Consider the following 25,940-nt stretch of genomic DNA (forward strand, 5'->3'; position numbering starts at 1 on the left):
AAAGCTGTCTGGCTGAGGGGCTGGGCCAACAGGGGCACGGTGGTTTGGGGTGCAGGGTCCATGAAGGAGGCTGGGACAGCTGGATGGGCAGAAAGAGGGGGGTGTTGGAGCTCCTGCATCCTCACAGTCTGTGTGAGCACCCCTGACGGAGGCAAAGGGGAGCAGCTTCAGGAGGAGCTGCACAGGGGTCCTGAATCCTGCCCAGGTGTGCAGGAACTGCATCCTGGAGCTCCTCATCCTCATTGGAGCTCCTCATCCTTGTTGTAGCTCTTCATCCTCATTGTAGCTCCTCATCCTCGTTGTAGCTCCTCATCCTCGTTGTAGATCCTCATCCTCATTGGAGCTCCCCATCCTTGTTGTAGCTCTTCATCCTCGTTGTGGCTCTTCATCCTCATTGTAGCTCCTCATCCCTGTTGTAGCTCCTCATCCTCATTGGAGCTCCTCGTCCTTGTTGTAGCTCTTCATCCTCGTGGCTCTTCATCCTCATTGTAGCTCCTCATCCTCGTTGTAGCTCCTCATCCTCGTTGTAGATCCTCATCCTCATTGGAGCTCCCCATCCTTGTTGTAGCTCTTCATCCTCGTTGTGGCTCTTCATCCTCATTGTAGCTCCTCATCCCTGTTGTAGCTCCTCATCCTCATTGGAGCTCCTCGTCCTTGTTGTAGCTCTTCATCCTCGTGGCTCTTCATCCTCATTGTAGCTCTTCATCCTCATTGTAGCTCTTCATCCTCATTGTAGCTCCTCATCATCATTGTAGCTCCTCATCCTTGTTGTAGCTCTTCATCCTCGTTGTGGCTCTTCATCCTCATTGTAGCTCCTCATCCTTGTTGTAGCTCTTCATCCTCATTGTAGCTCCTCATCCTCGTTGTAGCTCCTCATCCTCATTGTAGCTCCTCATCCTCTTCCTCCCCAGCTTTGGTTCAGGGCAGACCAAAGGAGCTGCTGCAGAGTGAAGCTCTCTGCAGTGCAAAAGCTGTGTAGGAGGACATAACGAGCTTCTGGCAGATGGGAAAAAGCTGATGAATCCTGAAATTGTGGATAAGTTCCAACTGTCCTGGTGTGCCTGTCCCCCCAGCGTCTCCTGCCCTTCAATCAACCTTCAATTAACCAGGATTTGACCTGGGTGAAAAGTCAGGTTAGAAGTTTTCAGACACATTGTCAAGAAAATAATGGGAACTTGAGAGAATGGTGACAGGAATTTCTCAAAAAAATACAAATTTGGCTGGGGAAGAGAAAGTTTAAAAACAGGTACTTTGATTTGTTTGGGTTTTTTGGTTTTGGGTTTTTTTTTTTGCCAGGTCCCAATGATTTTTTTTCAAAAGTAGTTGACTAATGAAAGAAAATATTGAATCCATTGCTCAGGGCCTAATTCTCTATCTCATGTGAATTACAACTCAGGCTGAAATGAAGCCATGAAGGTGTCTTGCAGGAATTATTTGGTCCAGAGCAATTACTACAGAATAAGTGAATGTCCCCCCAAAAAAAGAAGAGGAGGTGATAGGAAAGGGCACATCAGCTTTGAGGAATGCTGTTTGGAGATGTGAATGCCTGTGGGAAAGCAGGAAGGACACAATTATAAAAATATCAGGTACAATCCTGCTACAGAGAATATTTTTCATCAGCTTGGTTATGCCAGGCATGGATTTGACCCATCAAGTCACTAAAGGCTTACAGGCAAAAATAAGGATATCATAAAAGCATGATGAATTAATTCCTTCTCAGAGGAACAGACCACCCATGGAGCTGTGAACTCACTTTGATCCAAGCCCATGAACCCAGCCAGAGCTCCATGGAAGTTTTTAATGGTGTGACACGAGCACCAACTGGCCATGAGGCATGGGGTAAACCCATCACAACTCACTGTTAAATAACACTCCAGGTCCCAGCAGTGCTGTTCCATTCCACCATATAACTAAAAGGTCCCTCTTGGCTTTGCTTTTAATTAATTAAGTCGCAGCAGTGGCGCGCTTGGCGCTGCAGCAGTTTCTCTCTGCCTAATCGTTCTCCAGGCATATTTGCAGCACTCCTGTTGTAATCCCAGGCTTGTTTCAGGAGTCAAGCTGCACAAATGAAGTTCCTGCTAATAAAAGCAGTTTGTTTCCTATTCCTTGGCAATCTGTTCCTAACGCTGAGCCTCGCTGGAGCATGGACTTTTTATTTTTGGCAAATTTTATTTTTTCTGAGCCCAAACCCGGCGACATTTCCCAGCTACCACACTGCTCTCAAACTGTAGCCATTCTCAGGAAATCAAAGTTTTCCATGTCAGCATCATATTATTTTCGGCAGCAGCAGTCTGATGTGCCCAGTTTGATAGATCCTGCTGCAATGACATAATTGTTTTCCTCCCTCAGTCTAGGATAACTTACTCCTTTTCTCTCCTTCCTGCATTATGGTCTTTGAGCAATGAAACTCATTTTTTTTCCATGCAGACATGCCTAATATCAGAAGATACCTCACTCCCAAATGTTTGCAGGCAGGAGGATGTATTTTATATCCCATTGCTCTTATTCCCCATCTCAAACTGCCGGACAGACACAGCAAATTAAATCAACTTATGCTTCATCACATCTGTTTCATTTGTATCAGACTGGTGCTGCAGAAGCAGAAACCATTCTTAATCTCTCCACATTGCTCAAGTTAAAGTTGGCTGGCTTTGCACATAATGAAACTCATACCTCACCTCTGTAAATGACTGGACCTGGTTTATGTTTTTAAAGCAGAGTGACTCGTGGTTGCAGCCCGTTATTGATGGGAGAGGGAGTATTTCCTCTCAGCCTCCTGGTTCACCTCTCTGGGTTGATCTGTGGCTAAGGCGTTTTGCAGAGGCAAACAAAACTCCACAACTTTGTGAAAGTTGTAAAGCTGGTATGTTTATTACAGCACATGGAGATTACTCTCCCTAAAAGACATGTGTGCCTCTGGGAACTCCAGGTCCCTTTTTATCCCCCTCTCAAATACATGTGCATACAATTTCACAAAAGGTTCATACATATCCATTTTTTAAAAATTTCACGTGACATTTGCTGCTAATTTTTCTTTATCAGAAAGAATTCCTGGGTCAGGTTGACCTGCTCTCACAGCAGTTTCTGTCTCTCTGTCTGTCCCCCCCTCCTTATCACTGTCCTTCTCTGAAGCAGTTTCTTTGAGCCTAGGCTTTTTACGAGAACAGCATCAGACTAAACAGCAACGTTTGCAAACTACAGCCTTAACTCAAAGACGCACCTTTCACCTAAACCAAAACGGATTTCTAAAAATTTCAAATTTTTTTTTTCCTCTTGAAAATTTCCACTGTGTCTCAAAGGCAATCCTTGCTGTCCCCGACAGGATCAGGACGGGCCCAGGAGTGAGGATCTCGGACATCAGGGTGAGCGATGCGGACCAGTGGGGAGTGCAGGAGGAGACGGACAGCGCCCGGAGCACGGCCACGCTCACCTGCGTGCACAACGACCCCGGCGCCACCGACAGGTGAGCCCCACACACACAAACACCTCATCAGTGAGCTGCAGCACTGCTCCTCTGCCTCCCTGCAAAGCCAGACGTGATCTGCTGAGAGCTTTATTCCCCTTTGGTTTCACTTCTTGGGAATAGATTATTGAATTAAACTGCAGGCAGCCCCCGCCCAGTCCCAGCTGACATCTGCTGCTCGTGACGCTTCGGGGCAGCAGAATTCCTCTTGTAAAGAGCCAACAGAAAAAATGTGAACTGAACCAGAGAATTGGGTTCTTTGACAAGAATTCCTCTTGCCAAAGAGCCAACAGAAAAAATATGAACTGAACCAGAGAATTGGGTTCTTTGACAAGAATTGGGTTCTTTGACAAGAATTCCTCTTGCCAAAGAGCCAACAGAAAAAATGTGAACTGAACCAGAGAATTGGGTTCTTTGATGAGAATTCCTCTTGTAAAGAGCCAACAGAAAAAATATGAACTAAACCAGAGAATTGGGTTCTTTGACAAGAATTCCTCTTGCCAAAGAGCCAACAGAAAAAATGTGAACTGAACCAGAGACTTGGGTTCTTTGACAAGAATTCCTCTTGCCAAAGAGCCAGCAGAAAAAATATGAACTGAACCAGAGAATTGGGTTCTTTGACAAGAATTCCTCTTGCCAAAGAGCCAACAGGAAAAATATGAACAGAACCAGAGAATTGCGTTCTTTGACAAGAATTTCTCTTGCCAAAGAGCCAACAGAAGAAAAAAAAGGAACTAAACCAGAGAAATGTGGTCCATTTTGGGTGTAGCCCCTGGGGGGCTTTGCCTTCCCCTTTAATGAAGGCCCTTCAATAAATATAACTGCTTTTTATTACTTTTATTTTATCTGCCCTCTGTTTTTAGGCAGTCCCAAAAAGCAACAGGTGGCTGGGCAGGGTCTGCTCCCTGTGAACCCCATCAGGCTCTTTCCTCTAACAAGCAGGACCTCTGCTCCCTTTGGAGCAAGGGGGGAAACCATCAGTTTAAAAGTGAAATACTGAGGTCAAAGGAAGATTGAGGTCATCTGATGTTACTGAAATCAAAATGAAGGGACTATTTTTAAAGTTGGACCAAAAAAAAAATAGCCTGAACATTGAAACTTATTGCCTTGTATGGGGTTTCACTAATCCATGAAATTATACCTGTCACAGTAACTTAGTTTTTATTAAAACTGAGTTTTGCTTTGTGTTGAACTGTTAAATTGCACAAAAGCAATGCATCTCAAGTTAATTAATACTTTGACCCTTTCCTTTGTGAGATTAGTTTAATATTTTTGGATTAATTAAAGTATGCAAATGGAAACTGCTGAAAGATCACTTCCAGATTTGCAAATATTGTAGTGCTTAGAGTAAATATTTAACTTTGATCTTTCCTTTAATTTGTCTTTTTGGTCATAATGATGGCCTTCCTGTTTCTTCTGAAGAATGTCAAGTGTTTTATGTAGAAGTTCTGCTGTTTCATTGAAATGATGGGAGACCTGAACTTGCTTCTATTAAAGTCAAGGTGATAGAATTGTCACTAGAGCTGGTTCATTTTAAAATCCAAGGAGCTTCATGGAGGGCAGTTTGTGTCTGGGTGAGAGCGCAGGATCAGCCCCTTCTGTGGCAGAGCAGAAGCTGTCAGTGAGCAGAATGGTTCATCCACCTCAGAGGAGGTGCTTCTTTCTCTCTTGGAATTAATTTCAGTTCTGCTGACTGGCCCAGCTGGTAGAGGAGCAGTGGGCAAGCCAGGACTGAGCCTCTGGGCTGAGCTTAGCTGATTTCTGGGTAAGATTTGCCCGAGTTCATGGTGGGTTTGAGCCTCCCTTGGGCTTTGTGCGGGCTGGAAAACCCAACCAGCCCCTGGCACAGCTCTGGGAGCTTTGGGGACACTGAGAAACCCCCAGGAGCCACAGCCACCCTGGGTGGGTGAGATCTGTGCCCTCCTGGTGCCCCTCACCCCGGGCAGGTCTGCCTTGCTCTTGGGCTGTGCTCTGCCAGTGCTCAGCTCTGATAAGAGCCCCTGACAGCCAGAGCCTGCAGGGAGAGCAGGGCTCTGGGCTCTGACATGTTCTAATCCTGTCTGCATTCCTTTCAGCCCCTGTTATCAGCTGGAGCATTTTCAAATTTGCTTACTTTTCTAATCTTCCTCCCTCTCCCCTCTGCTGCTATCAGGAGGTTTTCATCTCCATTTCTCACATTTCCCTACGCAAATTGAGTGTCCATTAAAATGCTTTAAATTAAGACCTTTCCTCCTTTCATGCAGAGTGCATCGTTGCCTTTTTTGTGCATTACTTAAAAAAAATTCCTTATCACAGTGTTTCAGGCAGTTTACATTATATTCTATTAAAAATCCATTTTGTCCAAGGTTGTCACAATTCATAGATTAAAGCCTTCAAGAGTGTGTTTTGTTAGGAATACATTCATAAATTCACCTCTTTAGTAGTCTCATAAGCTTGTATTTAAAACCTCTTTTTTGATAATGCAGTTGAACAAAGAGCATAAAAAGAAGAGATTTATTTTAAATACACACACACACCAGTATATTTGCCCACATCTTTTCTCATCTGTGTGGAGCCTTGCTTTGCCTTTACTTTTGCTATCTCAAAGGAGGTTTTTGTCACTCATTGAGTGAGGAGATTGGTTCTTGCCATCTGTGCCTCTTCTCCCTCGAGCTCTGTCCTTGGGGCAGAACTCTGAGAATCTCATTTTGGTGGGGATAGTTGAAGCAGCAGTGTTTTGGTTCAAAAAGACACCATTTATTCTTCAAGCACAAACAATTCTGCTCTGTGCCTGCAGCTGGGACCCAGCACTTCCATGGGGAAGGATCTGTGTGGATTTCTGCTCTGAGTGCAGGGGAGTCAGGGCTGGTGGGCTTTGCTGAAAATCAGGTGTTTCCAGCCCTCTGTGCAGAACAGCTGAGCTGCTGAAGGGCTGGGATCTTACCCAGTTCTCTCAGTGCTGGATCAGTGCAAGAAACACCCTTGAAATAGCCAAAATTTGGGAGTTTACCAGACACGAGTCCTTGGTGGTTTCCTGCAAGCAGATCCCACTTTGCAAAACCGTGCAGGTTTTTTCCACTGCTTTTGCCAAAAGATGGATGGAGCCTTGCAGTTCTTGTGCTCCTGAGAGTTCTCTGGAAGCATTTCAGGAACATGCCACCAATTAGCTTGCAGTGGGACCAGGGCAAGAGGGCTTGAAAAAATGCCCTGAGAGCCTGGTCCATCCTGGCAAGCCGTGGTACCCCATAACTCAGGGCTGATACCCTCAGGAACAGGACTGCAGGAGCTTTGCCAGGGTGATTTAGCATTTTATAGGATTAGGTTATTTCAAATCAGTGCTGAGCAGGAGCTGAGTTTCCATGGTCTCATTTGAAAGGCTCCAGAACAGAACATATTTCATGCTGCTTGGTGTTCTCCTTGCTGGAAAGCTGAAGAACAAACTCTTCATGTGACCCAGCCCGTGGTTCAGGACAGAGGAGGTGGCACCAACACAAAAACTTGGGCCAGAGAGTTTCAACAGCTCTGAAAGGGAATTTTATACTGAGAGATGATTTTCCTTCCTCAGGAACAGCCATTTAATTGGATTGGATTATTACCAGGTAAGGAGAGTCTGATCCTTGACAAACTAGTATTTTAATCAGGAAGGTTATATTTATGCTAACTAGCAAAGTTAATCAAATTGATTTAACCTGTAGTGCTGAGTGTTATTGAGACCAAAGTGGTGCTTCTCACCTTGGGATTATTTTATCTTCATGTCTTTAATACAGCTTCTGTCTCTCAGGATATCTGTCACTGCATAAATTAAACTTGCATGAGGGGCACTCAGTATGCAGAAGTAGAAAGAGTGAAATCTTCAGAAGGCTTTTTTTTTTTCTGGTGTCCTCAGAAGTATTTATTCTGTTACCTGGAAGTTTATGTATTTTTTAAATTGATGCAGTCTAGCTCAGCTCTAACATTTTACATCCTCTGCCTTTAAATGAATGAAAAATTAAGATTCTCTTATGATCATTCAGTTTCTTTACTGTTTTAAGAGGTGTTTACAGAATTCAAATTATTAACTTATTTTATAAAACTAATTTTAATGTAGCTTTGAAACAGAAAAAGCAGTTATTTTATGTATTTATAGGCATGCAAATGCATCCTCCAGTTTTAAAATAATTCACTGTTTTTCCTGTGCTTGTGAATACTCTTTGAACCAGGAATATCAGCCAAAAGAAAGATGTAAAATTTGCTGCCAGTTAAGATTTGTGCATATATTTATTTAAATTAAATATGCATTGCTGGCATGGATGATCAGCTGAGGAAAGATCATTTGGTTTTGTTTTCAAAGCTTTGGGGATGTCTTGAAAACGAGAGCTGGGGTTCTTCCCTCTCTGTGCTCATTTGGACAGGGTTTGTGGCAGGTTTGTGGCAGGGTTTGTGGCAGGGTTTGTGGCAGGGTTGTTCTTTCCTCTCTGTGCTCACTTTGCAGGGTTTGTGGCAGGGTTTATTCTTCCCTCTCTGTGCTCACCTGGACAGGTTTGTGGCAGGGTTTGTTCTGTCCTGTCTGTGCTCACTTTGCAGGGTTTGTGGCAGGGTTTGTTCTGTCCTGTCTGTGCTCACTTTGCAGGGTTTGTGGCAGGGTTTGTGGCAGGGTTTGTTCTGCTCTCTCTGTGCTCACTTTGCAGGGTTTGTGGCAGGGTTTGTGGCAGGGTTGTTCTTTCCTCTCTGTGCTCACTTTGCAGGGTTTGTGGCAGGGTTTGTGGCAGGGTTTGTTCTTCCCTCTCTGTGCTCACTTTGCAGGGTTTGTGGCAGGGTTTGTGGCAGGGTTTGTGGCAGGGTTTGTGGCACAGGTGACACTGGGAGCCCGCTGTCCCTGCCCTGCTGGGAGCTCCATTCCCCCCCGCACCTTGCAGTCCCCCCGTCATGGGGCAAGAACCAACCAGGGGCAGCCTGGGGCGCTCAGCCCACTCTGCCAGGTGGGCATTCTCTCTCAGAGCTCCCTGGAGGTGCTTCTGTGTTGAATTCCCCTCCAGAATGACAGACTTGGGTCTGATGTCCCCTCCAAGCCATCAAGAGAGGGGCTGTGGGGCAGAGACTCCCAATGCCCCTCTCCAGGCTGAGCCTGGCCTTGGCTGAGCTGATTGCCTGCAGTGCCTTGGCCTCCTGGAGGCTGAGCTGTGCCTGTACCCAGTGTCAGCTCAGCACAGGGCAGGCTGTGGAGCTCCTGGAAGATAAATAATGCCAGAAGGATGGGCTGCAGCCAGTGTACACACACAGAGTGCTGTTCCCCACCCTGGGGAAGGCATCAGGCCGTGCACTCAAACACTTCCTGATGTGTTTATTGCCACAGGAACCCGCCTGGCCCCAGGACAGCCAGTGTGTAAAGTGCCACCAGCAGCAGCACTTGTCTGACAGAAGATCAATTGCATGTGTTGCTGTGCACAAAAGAGCAGTAACTGCTGCAGCCAGCCAGCCTTGCTGGGTCTTATTTCAGGCCATGCAAAGGCAGTGGGCTGGGTGCCATGGAGTTCACAGAGCACCAGAAAGGGAATGAGTGAGAGGAGCAGGGGGAGAAAGGAAACACAGGGAGGTGTGGAAGGCAGGCAGGAAAGAATTGAGAAGAGATGAGGGAAAAAGGCAGGGAGATGGGAGGGAAAAAGCCAGGGAGATGGGGAGGGAAAAAACCAGGGAGATGGGGAGGGAAAAAACAGGGAGATGGGAGGGAAAAAACCAGGGAGATGGGGAGGGAAAAAGGCAGGTAGTGGGAGGGCAAACCACTGCTGTCACCCCCTGCCAGGCTGCTGTAGGTGAGGACATTGGAGTTCCTCAGGAACTCTTGCCACCATGAAAGCCATATTTCCATGAAGCCAGACTTCAGCTGGTTTGGAAAGGAAAGCTCTGAATTAAAAATTAGGGGTGCTTAAGGTGTGGGGAGAAGCCACAAATGCTGTGGTGCTGTGTATTTGGGTCTTTCCCTCCTCTTCTTAGGCACTTTCCTCAGGTCAGAGGTGTTTTGGGCAAGGAAATGTGCTGTGGCTGTAGGATGCCCATGGCCTTTAGGTCCTGCAGGATTTCCTGGCCTTTGGCCACCCCCAAGGCTGCTCTGTCCCTTGAGCCATTGATGGAGGGGATTTTATCTTTAATGCAGCAGTTTCCAGGCTGTGACCTCTGCTGTAAGTGACAGAGTCTGTTCTTTGTGTGAGGAGTGTCCAGTGAGGAGCATTTTCACATTTTCAAACATTAGCAATTCCACTGAGTCACAAAGAAAACCTGAATTAGAAGAATTTTAACCAACCTTTATTCCTTACATCTCAGCCTTTTTGTGTGAAAGAAGCCAGGCCAGCTTGGCAATGTTCCTGTTAGATGAAAGCACTGACTCCTCACAGCAGCTGAGAGAGGACATAAAAATAATAGACAAATTAACAGCAGTGGGAGGGACAGCTTATTGTAGAAAACTCTGGTGTGAGGATCAAACAGCATTTCTGGAGGGTCTTTTTTCCACTTTCATTTTTTTTCCTTTTTTTTTTTTTTTCCATTCAAGGCCAAGAACAATGAAATTGTCTCCATCTCCTGTAGGGAGCCTAATATCCTGGAAGCCACATGGATTCCCCCTGGCCAGCCAGCTCTTTGGGATGGCTGTTTCTGCCTCTCTCCTGGGCTCAGTGCTGCTGTGGTAGAGCCCCAGCAGAGCTGGGGCAGTGGCTGCCAGAGCAGATAATTGCTCCTGGCCCTGTTTCACCAGCCCAGGAAGGGGATGGCTGAGCCACTCTTCCTGCTCCATCTTACTCCATCCCGTGTTATGACCCAAAAGAATATTTTTGAACAAATGCACCTCTGGTAGCTGGAGCAGCCTGGTGTGCAGTCAATGTTCTGTTGGCTGGAAATTTTGGAAAATAAGGAATGTCTTCGTGGAAGAACTCAATACAAACAGAGGCATGAAAATTATTTAGAAAATTAATGTTTGATAAAGATCTCTGGACTTGCCAAACCAGTAGAAAGCTTTGTGCAAATCTAGAGAAAATGCAGAGAATTTCTTTTGGCAGCATTTTTTTAATGGGACTACAGTGAACTAGAAAAATACTAGGGGAAAAAAAAAAAGGCAACAAAACCCAAACATTGGAACTCCAGACCCTTTGGTCTCTTCCTGGTGCAGAGGGCAACATGCAAAGGAGTGGCTTAAATGAACTCTTCATGAGTGTAGTCCATAGAACCTGATCCAAACCCTATTCTGAGCAGCAGAAAAGCGAACCAAATCATTCTGAAATTAGTCTTGTTTTTTAATTTGACCTAATTACCTCGGTCTTGGGTGTATCATTCCTCAACGTGAAGCTTAATATTGATGTAACAGTTGGGAAAGTTTAATTTCAGGGTAGGGTGGTCTGTATAATTAGGACTGCAGGAATGTGGCAGGGAGGCTGGGAGCCAATTTGCAGCGCATGCAGATGAGTGAGTGGCTGCTGAAATCATTGCTCACCCTCTGGAGCTGCATGGTTCCACCCTGGGTGCCAAAGGGAATGAGGGCACATCCACAGTGATCAGGGCTCCCCAGGCTCTGCTGCCGGCCTGCCTGCTCCTCCTGGGCACTGTGTTCAATGGCCATGGGGGTGATGGCACCTGGGCTGCCTCAGGAGGTTCCATGACCAAAATCTGCCCAGTTCTGGGGAATTTCTAGAGCTTTGCAGAGATCTGTGGCACTTTGCAGCCATGCTAATTGACAGCTGAAGTGTGAGTGATAAAGCCCAGGTAACCATGGCTGCTGAACTCCTCACTCAGAATGAGTCCTGACTCCAGGACCACAGTGGTTGTGTGTTGGATTTTGGGTTTTTTTCCATTATTTAATTACCTTTTTCCCTTGATGGGTTGAAGTAGCCTTTTCCTTGGTGTTTGTTGGGGTGAATACCCAGGAAATACAGTTCTTAGTACAAAACATCTTGTAAATGTGGGGTCTGCACAAGTTCAGGTTTCTGTGCAGCACCTCGAGATAATTTCCATCCCCTCATTGGTGGGAAATCTTCATGGATCCTTATGGAAACCCCAGAGGGAGGGAGGAGATGTGATCCAAACCCTTATGCCACAGAAGCATGACCTGATTGTTCTGTAAATATTGTACTTTTTAATGCAGTCCCAGCTTGCAAACCTATTCCAGCCTCAGGAGAGCCCCTTGATGTAGGGTGCCACTTAAGTACCCACTTGCTCTGAAGTACCTGTCTCGTTTTTCATGGCAGGTGTGATGATAAAGGAGGTGCTCAGAGCCTGCAATTAGAGACACCAATCTGCAGAAAATATAAGTCTTGATGGTGAGCCACGTTCTGTGTAATGACAGGCATTAGTGTGTCACACCTGAAATACTGTGGAAATCAGAAACTGGAATTTTCTGTAATGTGGGAACATTTCTGGGGATATTTCAAGTGTTGCTAAGGAAATTATTTTTGGCAACTGTGCACAGGGATTTAAGTACCATAATTGGATTGTTCTTTGATATAATAGACTGGAAAAGATTATTGAATGAATGTGAAATCGGGGAGCTGGTGTTTGAGGTGTGTTTAATTCCCTCTTTTACCAGTTTATGAGTTTGGCTGGTAGCAAAGCCTAGTGCACACATTTGGATTCCATTCGTGATGTGTTGACTTGCTTACTTAATAGCCAGTGCATTAAAGTACAAAAGCTAACAACTCATTTATTAGGCATTTAGCCAAAACTTAAACTCATTTTATTGTTAGGAGGTGCTGTTGCTAGACAGGCAAATATTAAGTTTGTTACATTGATTTATTTGAATCATCTGTGCCAAACACATTATAAAACAGCCCAGCATTAACTTTGCATAAATTATTTTTTGCTTTAGTTAGAATTTTGCACTCATTTTGCCATTAATATGCCTCACCTGTGTTTACAACTTAAAAAGTTACAAACTTTTTATGTTTATGTTTTTTATGCTTAACGTGAAAAGTTATAAACTCTTGTAAAATGAAAACATGAAAATTGGCTGGTGCTTTTGTCAGTGTCAGCATGTGATTTTTGTTTGTTTCTGTAACACTGGTGTTTATTCGAGAAGAGCATTAAATGGGAGTTAAGCACTTTGCAGCAGGACTGTTCACCAGCTCATCTCCCTGGGCCTGTAACAGGGGAGCCTCCCCTTGGCACTTGGCTGAAAATACCATTTTATTTGGGCATGTCATTCCCAAAGTCCTGTCTTTGGGAACTCACACTCAGAAGCTGTGTTTGTTCTTTCTCCAAGCTGGTCTGTGTGGATTTTCCCAGGACACTTGTTCAGGGCTTTGCTGTGAAATATTGCAGTCATTAAGGCAAATCACTAAAGCTTTAGCAAAAAAGCTTCCCTTAAAACCAACTGCCAATAACTTGATCTTGCAAAAATGCCTTTCTTTTTTTTGATTTTTTTGTTGTTGTTGTTGTTGTTGATGTAATTAATGAACTGGTTTAATTCTTCTGGAGTTCTTGGGCTCACTGGGCTAAAACGCTGGGCACGTACAAGTCCCAGGGAGAGCTTTGCTGCTGGGGGTTGCTCTGCTGCATGTGTGCTCTGGGCGCTGCATTTTTGGGCTCTTTGGCTGCGTTGGCTGGGGGGCAGCAGCAGGGCTGGCAGAGCTCAGTCCCTGATCAGTGATTTCCCAGCGCTGCTGAGCTGCTGCCTGAGCTGGAGCTGTGATTTCCCTGGGAAATATCCCTGGGCACAGGGACAGGGGGACCCTGCCTGCCCCAAGGCTTCCCCCACCTCGGCTCAGGGAGCCATCAGCCCTGCACAAGCCTAAAGAATTATTTTGTCCTTTCTCTTGGGAGTTTTCGGTGCAGAGATTTAAATCTGGAAGTATTGACCTTGGCAGTGAGGGGAGAGTGGAGGTTTTTGGATATATGGGCTCCTGTTTTCACTCTCCCTCTTGGACAATTTATGTCCTTGCTGGTTCTCTAAGTCTGTGACTGGTGTAGCTTTTTGTTAGACAAGCACTTCTTAATGGTGTACCAGTTAATTTCTCTAGTAACCAGAGCAAGAAATAAGTTATTCCTCTTTTAAAAAGAGTCATTTAAGTAGGGAATAATGAATGCAAAATGCTGTCATTAAAAATCAGCAGATAAGCTGATGGATCATCTGTCATTCCCAAGCCTTGCCATAAAGGAAAAGTAGACTTTTTTTATTTTAATAAAAATGATAATGATGAGTATGGAACATACTGACTATGAATGCCTTAATAATGAAAATTGTTATTTATTCAGTCAACAACACCTTGTGACTGCTGCTTAACAGCACCTTGTAGGAGAAAATGACTTCTTTCATACTGAATGTTTTCATTTGATTACCAATTGTCATCCTATTAGTGTTATGAGCTGTTTATTAGTCAATTCCACAGGCTCCAAAAATCCATCTCTGGTACCTGTGCTGGTGTGGAGTCACCTGCAGGATGCTGTCCCCAGGTGCCAGTGGACTTGTGCTTGTTTCAGGGACAGATTTTTGGAGAGCTCATTACAGAGCCTCAGCTGGCGCTCAGGAAGCCAGAGGGCAGCTGTTCTCTCTGTTTTGGGCGCCTTTATTCAGGATTTTCCTTAAATGGGAGGCCCTGCCCCTCTGCAGTGTGGTCAGCAATGTGTACATCAGCCTGAGAGCTCCCTGGGGTTCAGCAATGCTGAAAAGTTGACACTTGCATGAAATGAGAGCTGTCCCAGCCCAGCATCTGATTCAGGCAGGAGCCAGAGCTCTGCTCCTCCCTGCCCACCCTGAACATTTATCTTTCCCTCACCTCACTGTCCTCCATCCCAAAGCAGCATTTCCAGGGGCTGTTCTGGAGATCTGAGCTCCCTTTGAGGAGCTGTTTGCTGCTCCACAATTAGCTCAGCTCTTCCAACCACTCATGTTTTACATGCATGGCAACCCCAAGCCAGATGAACACAGACATGTTCTGAAAAGACTGTGGTGGAGGGGAAAAAAGTGTCAAATGTTTTCTCAGAAGCTGAAAACACCAGCAGATGCCTGTTGATTTGGAGCTATCCAGGCATTTGTACCTTTATTCTTTGCATGAAGGTTGAAAGCCACTGGAGGGCTCCTTTCTTGGTGTTTTACAGAACAAACTCTCTGATACTTTTACAAAATATATTTATATTTATATATAGCAATAAATAGTATAAAGAGCTGGAGAACTGGATGGGTGGGAGCAGGAATTGAATGGAACCAGCTGAATGGAACAAGGAGCTGATCACCTGCAGTGGAACAATTTGTGGTTTTGCCTCTTGTGATTGAGTGCACTGGTGAAGCTTTGGGGCTGGCCCCAGTTAATCCTGTAGTTTCCCTTTTTTGATGAGGGGATGTCTGCTGGACTTCTTCCCTCCTCCTCCTCCTCTCCCTCCACCCCGAAGCTCCAGCAGAGATCAACAGGAGTGCTGGGCTTCTGTGAGCTGTAATTCTGCTGCAGCCATGATTATATGGCAGTCTGCTGCACTCTCTAAGTGCTACTCCTGGCTTCCTGCTGGGAGCAGTTGATTAGATTCTAGTACCTTTTACACTGTAGATAAGGATTCTTTTAACAAAGCATAGTAACACACAAAAGCCCCCATTTATATTTTACTATTTTTCTTCCCCCTTGCTCATAATTCATGCTTAAATACAAAACTAAAATGGTTTTTGGCAAGCCTGACCTTCCTTAACCCAATCTGTCCTCCCACTCCAAATAAAATTCAATTTCAAGGTCTATTGTGACCTAAATTGTAGGATAAATCTTTGACCTAGGTAGAAATTTTCTACAAAATGTGAACCTTAAGCTGAATTTTGGACTCTCTCTGACGAAATGAATGCTAACTGCAAGTTTATTTGTAGTCCCACTTGTTACATTTTTCATTGTCAGCACAAGCTTTACTCCTCCAAATACATTATTGAATGAAAGAAAGCAGCTATTCTTTTATCTGTTACTGCTGATGCCTGTAATTCATCCTGTTCATTTTCTGTGCTGCTATTTTCTTTGTATGGTTCTTCTCCTGCTTATGTAGCACAGAAAAACTTAATTGCTGAAGTCTGATGTACTTTTCTATTCCTGGCAGCAGTGTAGGTTGCTGAACCATTATGTGGGAGCTGCCTTCTGGAATGTGAAGTGTGTGTTGCAGTTGGGACGTGGCAGGGTTAGGCCCAGTCCAGGAGGAGCCTTTAATTGCTTTTTGGATGTTCTCTCTCATGCAGCCAATTATGCTGCTGTTTCCTGAGCGCTTTTTGCAATGGAAAGTTTTCTTTTTTTGGAGGTCTCATGCTGCAAGGTTTTCCTAAAGTTTGTGGGACCATTTGATTTTGGGAGATCAAGAGGGGAGCTCTGAATTCACACCAGCAGCTGATGTTTGACAAAAACCAGGGAGCAACTCTTTATCTGATGACATGAAAGACATTTCCCTTCATAGCTAATCTAGTTTGGTTTCCTGCTAACCAAAGCTTTATTTGGTTGTTATTTCGGCTTTGGTTCCACCCATTTACCATAAAACACCAGGACAGTGCTGGTACTCATGCACAGAGGGGTTTTATTAAGCAGTGATGATGATGCACATTGACAAGTCACTTTTTCTATCATGTCTTCTCAAATATTTACATTCAAAATCCCAGACTTCTGGAGTCAAGTGATTCTGAAGAAGGATTGCTCTTGCATTTGAATGTAAAAAGTAAGATTCTGCTTGTTTTGACTGATGAAAAGTCTTGAAAATTTCATGAGACTCAAAAAGGAGAGCAAAGAAAGAGCAGTTAGAGCTGTGGGAATCCTCAGATGGGCTGCAGGGTGTGATTTTCATGTCTGTGAGCTGCTGATGCTCTTGGGCCCTCGCTGAAGGACCACACCAAGGCAGGGAGGGCTTCAGCTCCAGGCATAAATTATCTGTCTGCTGAAAGTGCTCATTGAATTTCCTGTCTTGGTGATTAATGATGGAGCAGACAGTAATTTTAGTGAGAGCATGGTTAGTCTACCTGTTAATACCCCCTGAACACAAACGGGGCGGGTTCTGAGGAGCCTGCCCTGCTAATTAGCATTTCTGTGCTTTCACTAATCACTTGAACTGGGAACTTGGCCAAGACCAACAGAAGAGACTTCCAGTACAATAAATTGTTTTAATTTTGTGATCTGATCTTATGCATGATCTTATGCAGTGTTTCTGAAGGCAAGGGCAGAATAAAATCTCATTTTGCATGATAACAAATGCAAATCAGAACTTTTTGGTCCCAGATGAAGCTTTGCTTCTATTGACATGGTGCTAGGAAAATGCTGCTAAGAATAAAAAGCCACTAAAACTTTATTTTGCTGATAATATTCCATTATTGCTTTGTAAGCTACTTTATCCATAGGGCAAAATCTGCCAGAGAGATAAGATCCCATAATTCCTGTTTGCTTGTATCGTTCCCTTTATGATTTATGGACTGCTGTAGATGTTCATGGCATTTTGCAGACATATAAAAGATTGACATGTTCTTGCCTCAAAAGAACTTAAAAATTCTGCAGTTTAGCAGCACTCAGCAGTTCCTCCTGTTTGAATTTTACTTTTAATGGCACTGTATGAAATCACTATTGCACAGCCACCAAATGAAGTGGCATTTTATTTTTAGTTACAAATGTGATGTTTTTCACATATTTGCTGTAGGTCCTAGACTGTCTGTGGGATGGGCTGCAAAGTTCTGTTCCCAGTCCCCTCCTCAACTCTTGTGTTTAAAACCTTTTCCCACCATTGACTGGAAAGAATTGGAATAAAATGCCATTTTATTTACCAATATTTAAAAGGTCACTTTGCTGCTTGACACATCTTTACTTCCTGCATTATGTCCTTGCAGTAAAATGTGAGTGAAGTCCCACCTCTATACCTGCAATTTTAGGATTTCCAGGCAGTTGTGTAAAGCAAAATCCTTCTATATCCTGCCCAGGTAATTTTACAGAATTACATCTATAAACATGACATTAAAAGCAATTTTCTGAGCCTCATGATTACACTGATTTTGTTTGTCACACACCTGCATGTCCTGACTTGCCACGTTCTGTCACTCACAGCAAACTCTATCTCTGGGTGTAATGTGACAGATGCTAATGAAGATGATACAAGACAAATTTTCAAGGCAGAGATACTTGTCTTACTTTCACTTCCTTACATGCTTTGAAAAATTAATTTTGTTGAAAATAAAGTAAAATTCTAGGGGGTTTAAGGTGCCACACACTTGACCCTAAGCCTAAATTAGATTCACTGAAATTTTATGGCTTGCTTTGATGAATCCCAGCCAAAAAGATTTTTGAGCAGCAGACTGGTGGGAGGCAGGAATTATTCAGAGAGGTTTTGTTCCTAAGGAGGTGAGTGAAAAAACTCCTGCTAATTTCTCTGGGGACTCGAGTAACCTGCAATGCCCTCATCCAGTTCCATTTTCTGGGTGCAGGCAGCAGCAGGGGTGGCTCTGTGTGGATCTGTGGCTGCAGGAGAAGGCGCTGGGGGGTTGTGAGGTCAGGAGTCCTGCAGGCTGGCAGACACCCTGCCTTTCCCTCTGAGCACGCGCAGCAGAGAGCACGGAGGAACAGAATTTACAGAACGCACTTTCAAAGGCAGCAAACTTTGTTAAGGACTTTGGGCAAGGAATCCCACTGCTGGTTCTGCTGTCAGCCTTGAATGCAGCCTTGTAGGGGTGAAATGTTCTCCCATAAAGTGAGAGGATGGAAATGGTATAGAAATTGTACAACAGCTGCCCTGTAATTCCTGCTGCAGGGGTTTCATTCCATGCTTGGTGTGGGAGGTGAGTTGTTGTGCTGGGTGAACACTGGCTCAAATCTCCACTTTCTTTTCTTGGTGTTTCTTTGCTGTTTGTTGTCTGCAAGGTGGGATCATGCTCTGGGATGAACTTTTTATGCATTGTTGGGCAGCACCTTCCTCGTGGGCTGTTGTCTCCCTCAGCACTGTGGCTGATCTGATTGTTGCAGGTTTTTCACCCCATTGCTGCCCTGGTGAAGCACCTCTTGACTCCTGGTGGCGAATCAGGACTGCCCAGATGTGTCTTTAGTCGAGGAGGAAACAATTGAAGGGGATTTTAGCAACTCTTCATTAAAGTGGCTCATTACATGCTTTAACCAGCAGCAGGGTGAGGTGAGGAGGGCAGGGCGCAGTGAGGGGAAGGCACAGAAGGTTCAGGAAGCAGCAGCCCTGCTCACACAGGTGCCCTAAAGCCCCCATGGACGGCAGTCCAGCCTGGGATTGGGGAAGGAGCACCAGGAATCCCAGAGCAGGCCTGTGAAGAGGTGAAGAGCTGGGCACTGCCACCCTCCCTGTGCCACCCCTGGGCACCCTCGCCATGGTGTGAACCGTGTGAGCATCTCCCTGAGATGCACAAATGTTGGTCAGGCATGCTGTAAACTGCAGGATGGTTGGATTTGTGTCCCAGGCCCTGCTGGGGTGAGTTCCTGTCCTCCCTGGCTGCGTGCTCTGCCTGCAGGGAGCTCTGTGTGTAACTCTGGGAGACTGATGTGCGCTGCGCTCAGCGCTGTCTGCGGCTCTGCTGGGGCCCCATTCATAAAACACAACAAAGTGGCAACAAGTACAAACCTTGTCAGCTAAAGGATCTGCTGGGAATACCAGAGAGTACTTAGTGAGTAAAACAAATCAAATTTTGAAATCCTCCCTTCCGAAGGAAAGCGCAGAGGGGATTTAACTGCAGTGAGCAGTGTGTTTGCAGGGAAATGGCATCAGGGCAGGCAAGGGGAGGCTCAGCTGAGCTGGGCTGAGCTGGGACAGAGCTCTCTGAAAGGCAGAGCTGCCTGTGGGACCATGCTGAGCAGCAAACCAGGCATGGCTGTGCCCTCCATGCAGTGGCACTGGCAGCAGGGGCTCTCAAAGCCTTTCTGCATGGTGAGAGCCTCCCTGCTCAGTGCTGGAAAGGGTTAAATATACATTGGGCACTGCTGCCCTATTTGTGTATGGGAAGATTCCTTTTTAATTGTAATTAGGCTGTCCTTGTGTTGGTGGCATGTTTCCATATGGGAATTGTTCCTGACAGAAGCTGTTCCAGGAGTTTGGCTGCTCGCCTGCTGCTGGGGAGCTGGGCTGCAGCTCTCTGCTAAACCAGATGCTCCCTCTGTGGCTCTGGCCAAGGCACTCAGACCCTCTGTGCCTCAGTTTCTAGTCATAAAATGGGAATATTAACATCTGCTTCTCTGACAAGGGGCTTAGGAACAGTGATCAGAGGGAGCTGAACGCTCAGAGAGGGTTGGGAATGGTCCGTGATCCCCAGGCAGGCAGAGAGCAGCACCCATGAGCCTGACTCAGGCTTGGGCCCTGTCCTCAGATGAGGGAATCTAAAGCACCAGTTCCAAGTGCTGGCTTCAGTTCCCCAGCAAAGCTCCAGCCAAACCTGAGGTCTTTGATAGCCACAGAAAGGGAAGCAGCCAAGGGAACGCTGTGAAATGGACACTCTCTTCCTCTGCCTACAAATGAGCGTGGGATCTTAGAAATGTCTGTACCTAACAGCAACGTTTGTAACCTACCTTCAACCTCAGGCTGAAGTTTGCAGCAGTATGACAGAGAGTCCTATTGGGCCCTCAGTAGTTCTTTGTTCTGGTCACTTGGGGCATTCTTTTCATTTTTGCTGAAGGGCTGTTTATTCCCTTGCAGCGTGGCCTCATTTGCACCACCATCAGTCACCCTTGGAGCTTGGCTGGAGAACTTCTCAGTCCAGCACAGCCTGGTCACTGGTGGCCTGGTGTCTGGAGATGGAGCATGTGCTGTGCAGGTTTGGTCTCTGAAGTCCTGCCAGGATCATCCTTTCTTTGGATGGGCCACAAGGCTTTGTCTTGACTTGTGTATCACTAAGTAGCCCAAAATGCTGGGCTGGAAGTTGATTTGTGTCTTGCTTTGATTTATCTTTTTTCTCTTTCATTTTTTTCTCTGAACTATAGCATTGTTTCCCCTAAGGACAGGACAGGGCCTTTGCTCTATTGCATAGAGCATTATTGAAAACTCGTAGAAAATTGTTGCCTTTCACCATTCTCTACTATTGCATGAAGCTGTTGAGAGCTCCAGCAGGTAACTGAGTTTCCTCCAGCAGAGACTGCTGCCTCCAGCCCATCCTGTTAATCTCCCCTTAATTAGATCCTTATCCCATTCTCAGGAACAGATGGGAGGCTCAGGGCTGTGAAATTCTTGGGATCTCCTGGGACACCTGGGGTGTCCTCCAGCCCTTCCCCACAGCAGTGATGCCCATCAGGGCTCCTGTGAGGCTGTGCCAGGGCAGAGTGTGCTCTCTGCTGCCTGGGGAGTGCTGCAGGCTCTCACTGCCCCTGCACCCCAGCAGCCCTAGGGAAGTGCTGAGGTGTCCCACCCATCTTTCCCGCAAGGATTTTTGACTTAAAGTGGATTTTGGCTTAGCAGAAACACATCTTTGTGATGAGAAATCCAATGAAAACCTGAATTTCTGGCAGAGCTGACTCCAGTGCTGTCCCAAAGAAGCACATGGGGAAGCTCAGGACATGCCATGGCAATCAGATTTCCCATCAGCAGCGTGGGCTGTGCAGTGCCATGCAGTGTTTCAGGGAGACACTGCTTGTGGCCTGGCCTCCACAGGCTTGGGAATACCCTCTTGTAGCCCAAAGAAGATGTCCCTGTGTCCATAAACAGAGCTGCTGAAAATGGGGATGTTGACAAGGAAAGGAAACCAAAACTAGAAATCCGAGCCCTTTTCTCGTGGCTGTTGGAGAAGAAGATGTACTGGCTGGTGGGGACAGTTCTTGACATCACTGTAACCTGTTTGCTTTCCTGGCTCGTGGGCCCCAGGTGTGCTGGTCAGCAGACAGCCCTGCCTCTGCATCAGCACCTGCTGGAGCTGTGGTTTCTCTGACACAAAACCTCTTGTACAGTCCTGTTGGGTTATGCCCCTCATTCCTTTCCTCACTGCTCAAAGCCTTTGGTTCAGCTCTGCAGGTGCCAAAGGTTTGCAGTGAAACCCCTGCATGCCTGGGTTTCAGCCTGGAACAGAACTTTGTGACCATCCCTTGGCACCTCTGGGAGTGAGAACCCCAAATGGAGAGGGTTGATCTGTTTTGTTTGCTGGGGCTTGGAATACAGACAAACCCATTAAAATGAGACCATAAAGCAAGGCACTGGTTTTGGTCTATGGACAAGTTTGGCAAGACTCAAAGCACAGAGCAATGAGATTTAAAGCAAGTATCCTTCTGAAATTATAGTTGGGAGCAGGGAGCTCCACGCCAATCGATGGGAATCTGCTTTTGTTATGGTCACAAAAAGTGCCAGGCTGACTCATGCTATTACAGTGATGCACTGGGTTGTCAAGGTAATGGATTTGGGCACTTGGCAAAGACAGGGAGGGTGTAAAAGGCAAGGAGCTATTCTGCCAGACTCCAGGGGGAAGCTTCATATTAAGGATTTTTTTTTTTCCAAATGGCTGAGATGGAGAACATTCAATTTTTGTTGTAGAAGTGAGGATTTTATGCCCTGGCCTATGGCTGTTGTGTGCACATCAGCCATGGGAATGCTGTTGTTTCCCAAATGCAGCAGGGTGTGTGAACCTCTGCTGCCTGCCTCCTGCTGCTGGTGCCTGAGGAGCTTCTGTCCACAGGGCTTAAATGGAAAATAGAAATGGGAACAAAGGGGGAGAAAGGAGGGAACTGTGCATATTGCAGTTCCTTGGGGAAGGAGCTTGGCTGTAAAGGAAGTGTTGGGCTGAGTTCTGAAGAGATTGAGGTAAGGAATAAGCCTCCAAGGACCATGTCTGCAACCTATCAAGGCCTTTTTTCCTTTCTCTTTTTTTTTTTTTTCCATAATAGCAACAACTTTTAAAAGCACTGTTTAAGGACAAGCTTGAAAAGATCAACAAAAAAGGCAAGAGAAGTGGAGTTTCTCTTATAAAAACTTTGTAAGCCAGTCAGGCTGCTTAACTGTACTTTGATAAAAAGAGAAACTGATGGGAGGAGGGGGGGAAGAAAAAGAAGAAAGCAACTACCTGTTAAAAATTATCAAGATGAGGGATTGCTCTCTGCAAAGCTTCTGAAGACAAGTCCTTCCTTATGTAACTCCTTGGCTTCCTTTCACTTGCTGAAACAAATCAGAAGCTGACAGCAGAAGTGAAATGTCTGCACTAATGAGATAATCTGACTTACCAGGACCAGTAAGGCAAAGGGTGCCTTAAGTGTTTGAATAATGGAGCTGGGGGCTTGTCTGGAGCAGGGGGTGCTGTGTGGGAATGTGGTGGGAGAGCTGGCAGGGCTCAGGGACCAGCAGTGCTGGGTGCTCATCTGCGTGCCAAGGTCACCGGGGGCCCGGGCTGGAGGGACAGCTGTATAAATGACCAGTTCTGTCTACTCTGTAGCCTTTATTTCTCCTGAAAGAGACAATGGCAAGGGATAGGAAACCCAGAGAAAGAGCAGAGAGTCCATCCTGTGGTTTGGGAAAGGAATGTTGTGGGTTTTAGGAGCCTGGACATGAATTGCCAAGAGTAGTGGCTCATTTATCCACACTCAATGTGTTTGGACCTTCTTTCAAAGGTCCCAGTCCAACCTCCAGCCAAGCTGGTGGGAAAGCTTCCCTGAATTCTTGGTTTTTTTGGATCAGGTGGTGGAAATCTGGAGTCACACTTTGGTACAGGACAGGAGCAGGAGGAAAGGAATTGTGAGGAAAACACCCCCATGTTTAACTGCAGGCCTGCAGCTATCATGAGCATCAGGGCTCAATGTTTATGGAGCTCCCTGAACAAAATCCAAGGCAGTGTTTGTTTTTATGTGGCACCACCAGCATGCAGACAGGTTCTCTAATAGCCTCTGGTTTTGCCTGAGGTGAGAGATAGCTGGGGCTGGCATTTGGTGGAGATTTATCTTGTGAGAGGTGCACTTTCTGCAGCTCACGGTGAACGAATTCACTTGCAGTTTGAAATGTCAACCTTTTTCTTGAGTGTTTAGGATTCACAAGCAGTTTAATACTGGAAAGCCGTTTTGGGGGGAGTTTTGTTGTATTTTGGCTACAGAGCTGAAGCCATTTCGGTCCAACGGCCTTGTGCCTGTAGGCAGTGAGGCTCTGGAACATTCCCTGCCCCTGAAGAACAGGCTCAGCAGCACTGCTGAAACACAGCTCACAAATGCAGCATGGCAGCCCTGGCAGCAAAGGGCCCAGATGATCCAGTGGGTGACCTCCAGTCCTGCTTTGTCCTTGTTTGTGCACGAGGAAATCTCTGAGTCAATTTAGAGTGTCCTAAACTATGCCAGAAGTGACAATATTTTACTTCTCCAATGACAACACACAATGAAGTTGGATGGTACATGTGACAATTCACTGAGGCTAAATGAGCTGCTGCTTAAAAATAGTATGGTGGTAGGCATTTAATCATCCCAATCTAACTGTAAGATATGGTGATAATCCTTTTGTTTCAGTAAATTAAATGCCAACAGGGCATTTAAGCAAAAGAGAGTGAGGCTCTATGAGAAACATGGCACAGTACATTAAAAATAACTGTGGAGAAAGGTGATTCATTAAAGAAAATGCCAACCTTGAAAGAAGGACTCTAACAACCTATTACTATAAAACAAATAATGGCTTATACGTGGCCTTTGCCATCCCACGTTCTGTTATTTCTGTTTTCTTGGGGAGTACAGAGGTCTGAGAGTGAGGGAAAAGCTCATGAGTGACAGACTTTGGACTGATTGGACGTGACAGCATTTTTCAGCTTAAGTAAAGATATTAAAAGTCAGCACTCTACCTGTAGAGGTAAAATTTTGGTGTATAGGAATCACTGAGCTCAGAATGTAGCCAGACATGCCAAGTCTGGGACATGTTGCTTATTAGCTCTGCAGAGCTGCAGGGATCCACCAGGATTAATAGCAGTTGGGGAAAGGTAGAGGTTTTCTGTGATGTCTTTCTCTTGCCAGCGTTATGTTGTGCAGGAATTCTATTTTTGTTTACTTTAGGTTTGAATTTTTGGGTGAAAGCTCAGAACAGCTTCCCCGATGAACCTCTCTTTGTGAAATGGAATCTCTGTCCTGCTCAAGCAGATACAAATTGCTGATTTAGATGCTAGCACCTATGAGGAGCCTCTCAGACAAAACTAATATCCTGTGGAAAGATTTTTTGAATCTGTTTTCCCTATCTTTGATGCCTTTATTTCATCAGCTCTACTATTACTACATTTGACATGCAGTCCAGGCTTTTCAAGGCAATGGAATATTAATTCTTGGTCATGCAAGAGCTTTTTTCCTGATTCATCCTGGGCACGTGGAGCACCACGATGAACCCTCCTGGTTTTTGGCTGAAAGGGACTGTGGGAATGTGAGAAGGGAAGGAAAGGCTGTGCTGTGCTGCCAGCAGAGAGACCTTTGCTTTCTGCCACTGGGAGGAGCAGGCAAACAAGGGAAGGCACATCTTCCTCCTCACAGCAAACGCTGCAGCTCCCAGGCTGGAGGGACTGCAGTTGACACCTGGATTAATTTTGCTGCTGATAGGTGGGAATTACTGGTCTCATTGTTGGGTTGTTGGTGAATACAGTTATTTTGTGTTGAATACTCTGATTATCAGGGCATTGTGCTTTTAATTCCCCTTTTCAACGTCACCAAGTGCATAAGGGTGTTGGGTGTTTGTCTAAGTGTGCCATTAAAAATGGACTGATTGTCACCTTGTGCATTCCCAGCCCTTTCACAGCTGCTGGGCTGGGATGGAGCTGCAATCCTGCCAGCCCTGCTCTAGTTCTGAGGCCTCCAGAACAGACATGTGCCCCCAGCATGACCTAAAACCTTCAGGGATAGAGGGAGAGTTGAACAGAGAATGTATTTTTTTAAACAATTATCATTACCTGTATCTCTTTTCCCCATCTTTAGTTAAATTAGGTATGAGCAGGTTGTAGAAAACCGGGTGTTCTCCAGTGGGCTGGTGAGTCCTGCTGCCTGGGAGATGAAAAGATTGCAGGAAGAGCCACACTTAGCAAAGGAGGAGCGATGCTGGAAGTGACTGTGGTCCTGCTGTGGTGACATTTATGTTTGGACAAAAAAATTTCAATTTCAGTGAGTGAGGGAAGCCAGAGCCCTCCTGGTGCTCAGGGCTAACAGAGCCTTTGCCAGCCTGTGCAATAAACCCACCCAGAGCATTTCAGATAAACAATAAACCCACCCAGAGCATTTCAGAGCTGCCACAGGGGCTGAGGTGGTGGTGGCTGCTGGAGGAGCCAGCAGGGAATGCCAGAGATGCCCAGAAATCCAGGAACGTCCAGCAGGGACACGGCCCCGTGGAGTGGAGGTTCAGGAGCCACTGCAAAGGCTTCTGCTGATGCTACCAATTACCAATAAAGCTCAGGGGCACGGTGTAATTATTTACTTTGCTAAATAACACGGAGGAGCTGTGGTTTAATTACCCCAGTTCAGCTGTGCCATGGGATGGCAGAGACTGAGGCCTCAGTGCACTGCATCAATGAGCCCTGCTATCTGCTGCTTCTAATACTGGATAATGTTCCTTTTGTTTTAAATCATCCTTTTTAAACCAGACCCATGCAGATGAGAAGGAACCTTTCCAAAGTATCACAATGGATTGTTTT

The 25,940-nt window shown here is 45.7% G+C and overlaps 1 protein-coding gene across 1 annotated transcript in view; it reads left to right on the plus strand.

Moving 5' to 3' along the window:
• The window catches only part of TMEM132B (transmembrane protein 132B), a 223,861-nt gene that overhangs the window by 94,476 nt on the left and 103,445 nt on the right, over positions 1-25,940 (plus strand). The window contains exon 3 of the mRNA XM_066561984.1: positions 3,323-3,463. Coding sequence (XP_066418081.1) covers positions 3,323-3,463 — 141 coding nt within the window. The remainder of the gene's footprint in view (positions 1-3,322; positions 3,464-25,940) is intronic.

The sequence above is a fragment of the Molothrus aeneus genome, chromosome 18 (genome assembly GCF_037042795.1).
Source record: "Molothrus aeneus isolate 106 chromosome 18, BPBGC_Maene_1.0, whole genome shotgun sequence".
Classification (NCBI taxonomy): domain Eukaryota; kingdom Metazoa; phylum Chordata; class Aves; order Passeriformes; family Icteridae; genus Molothrus; species Molothrus aeneus.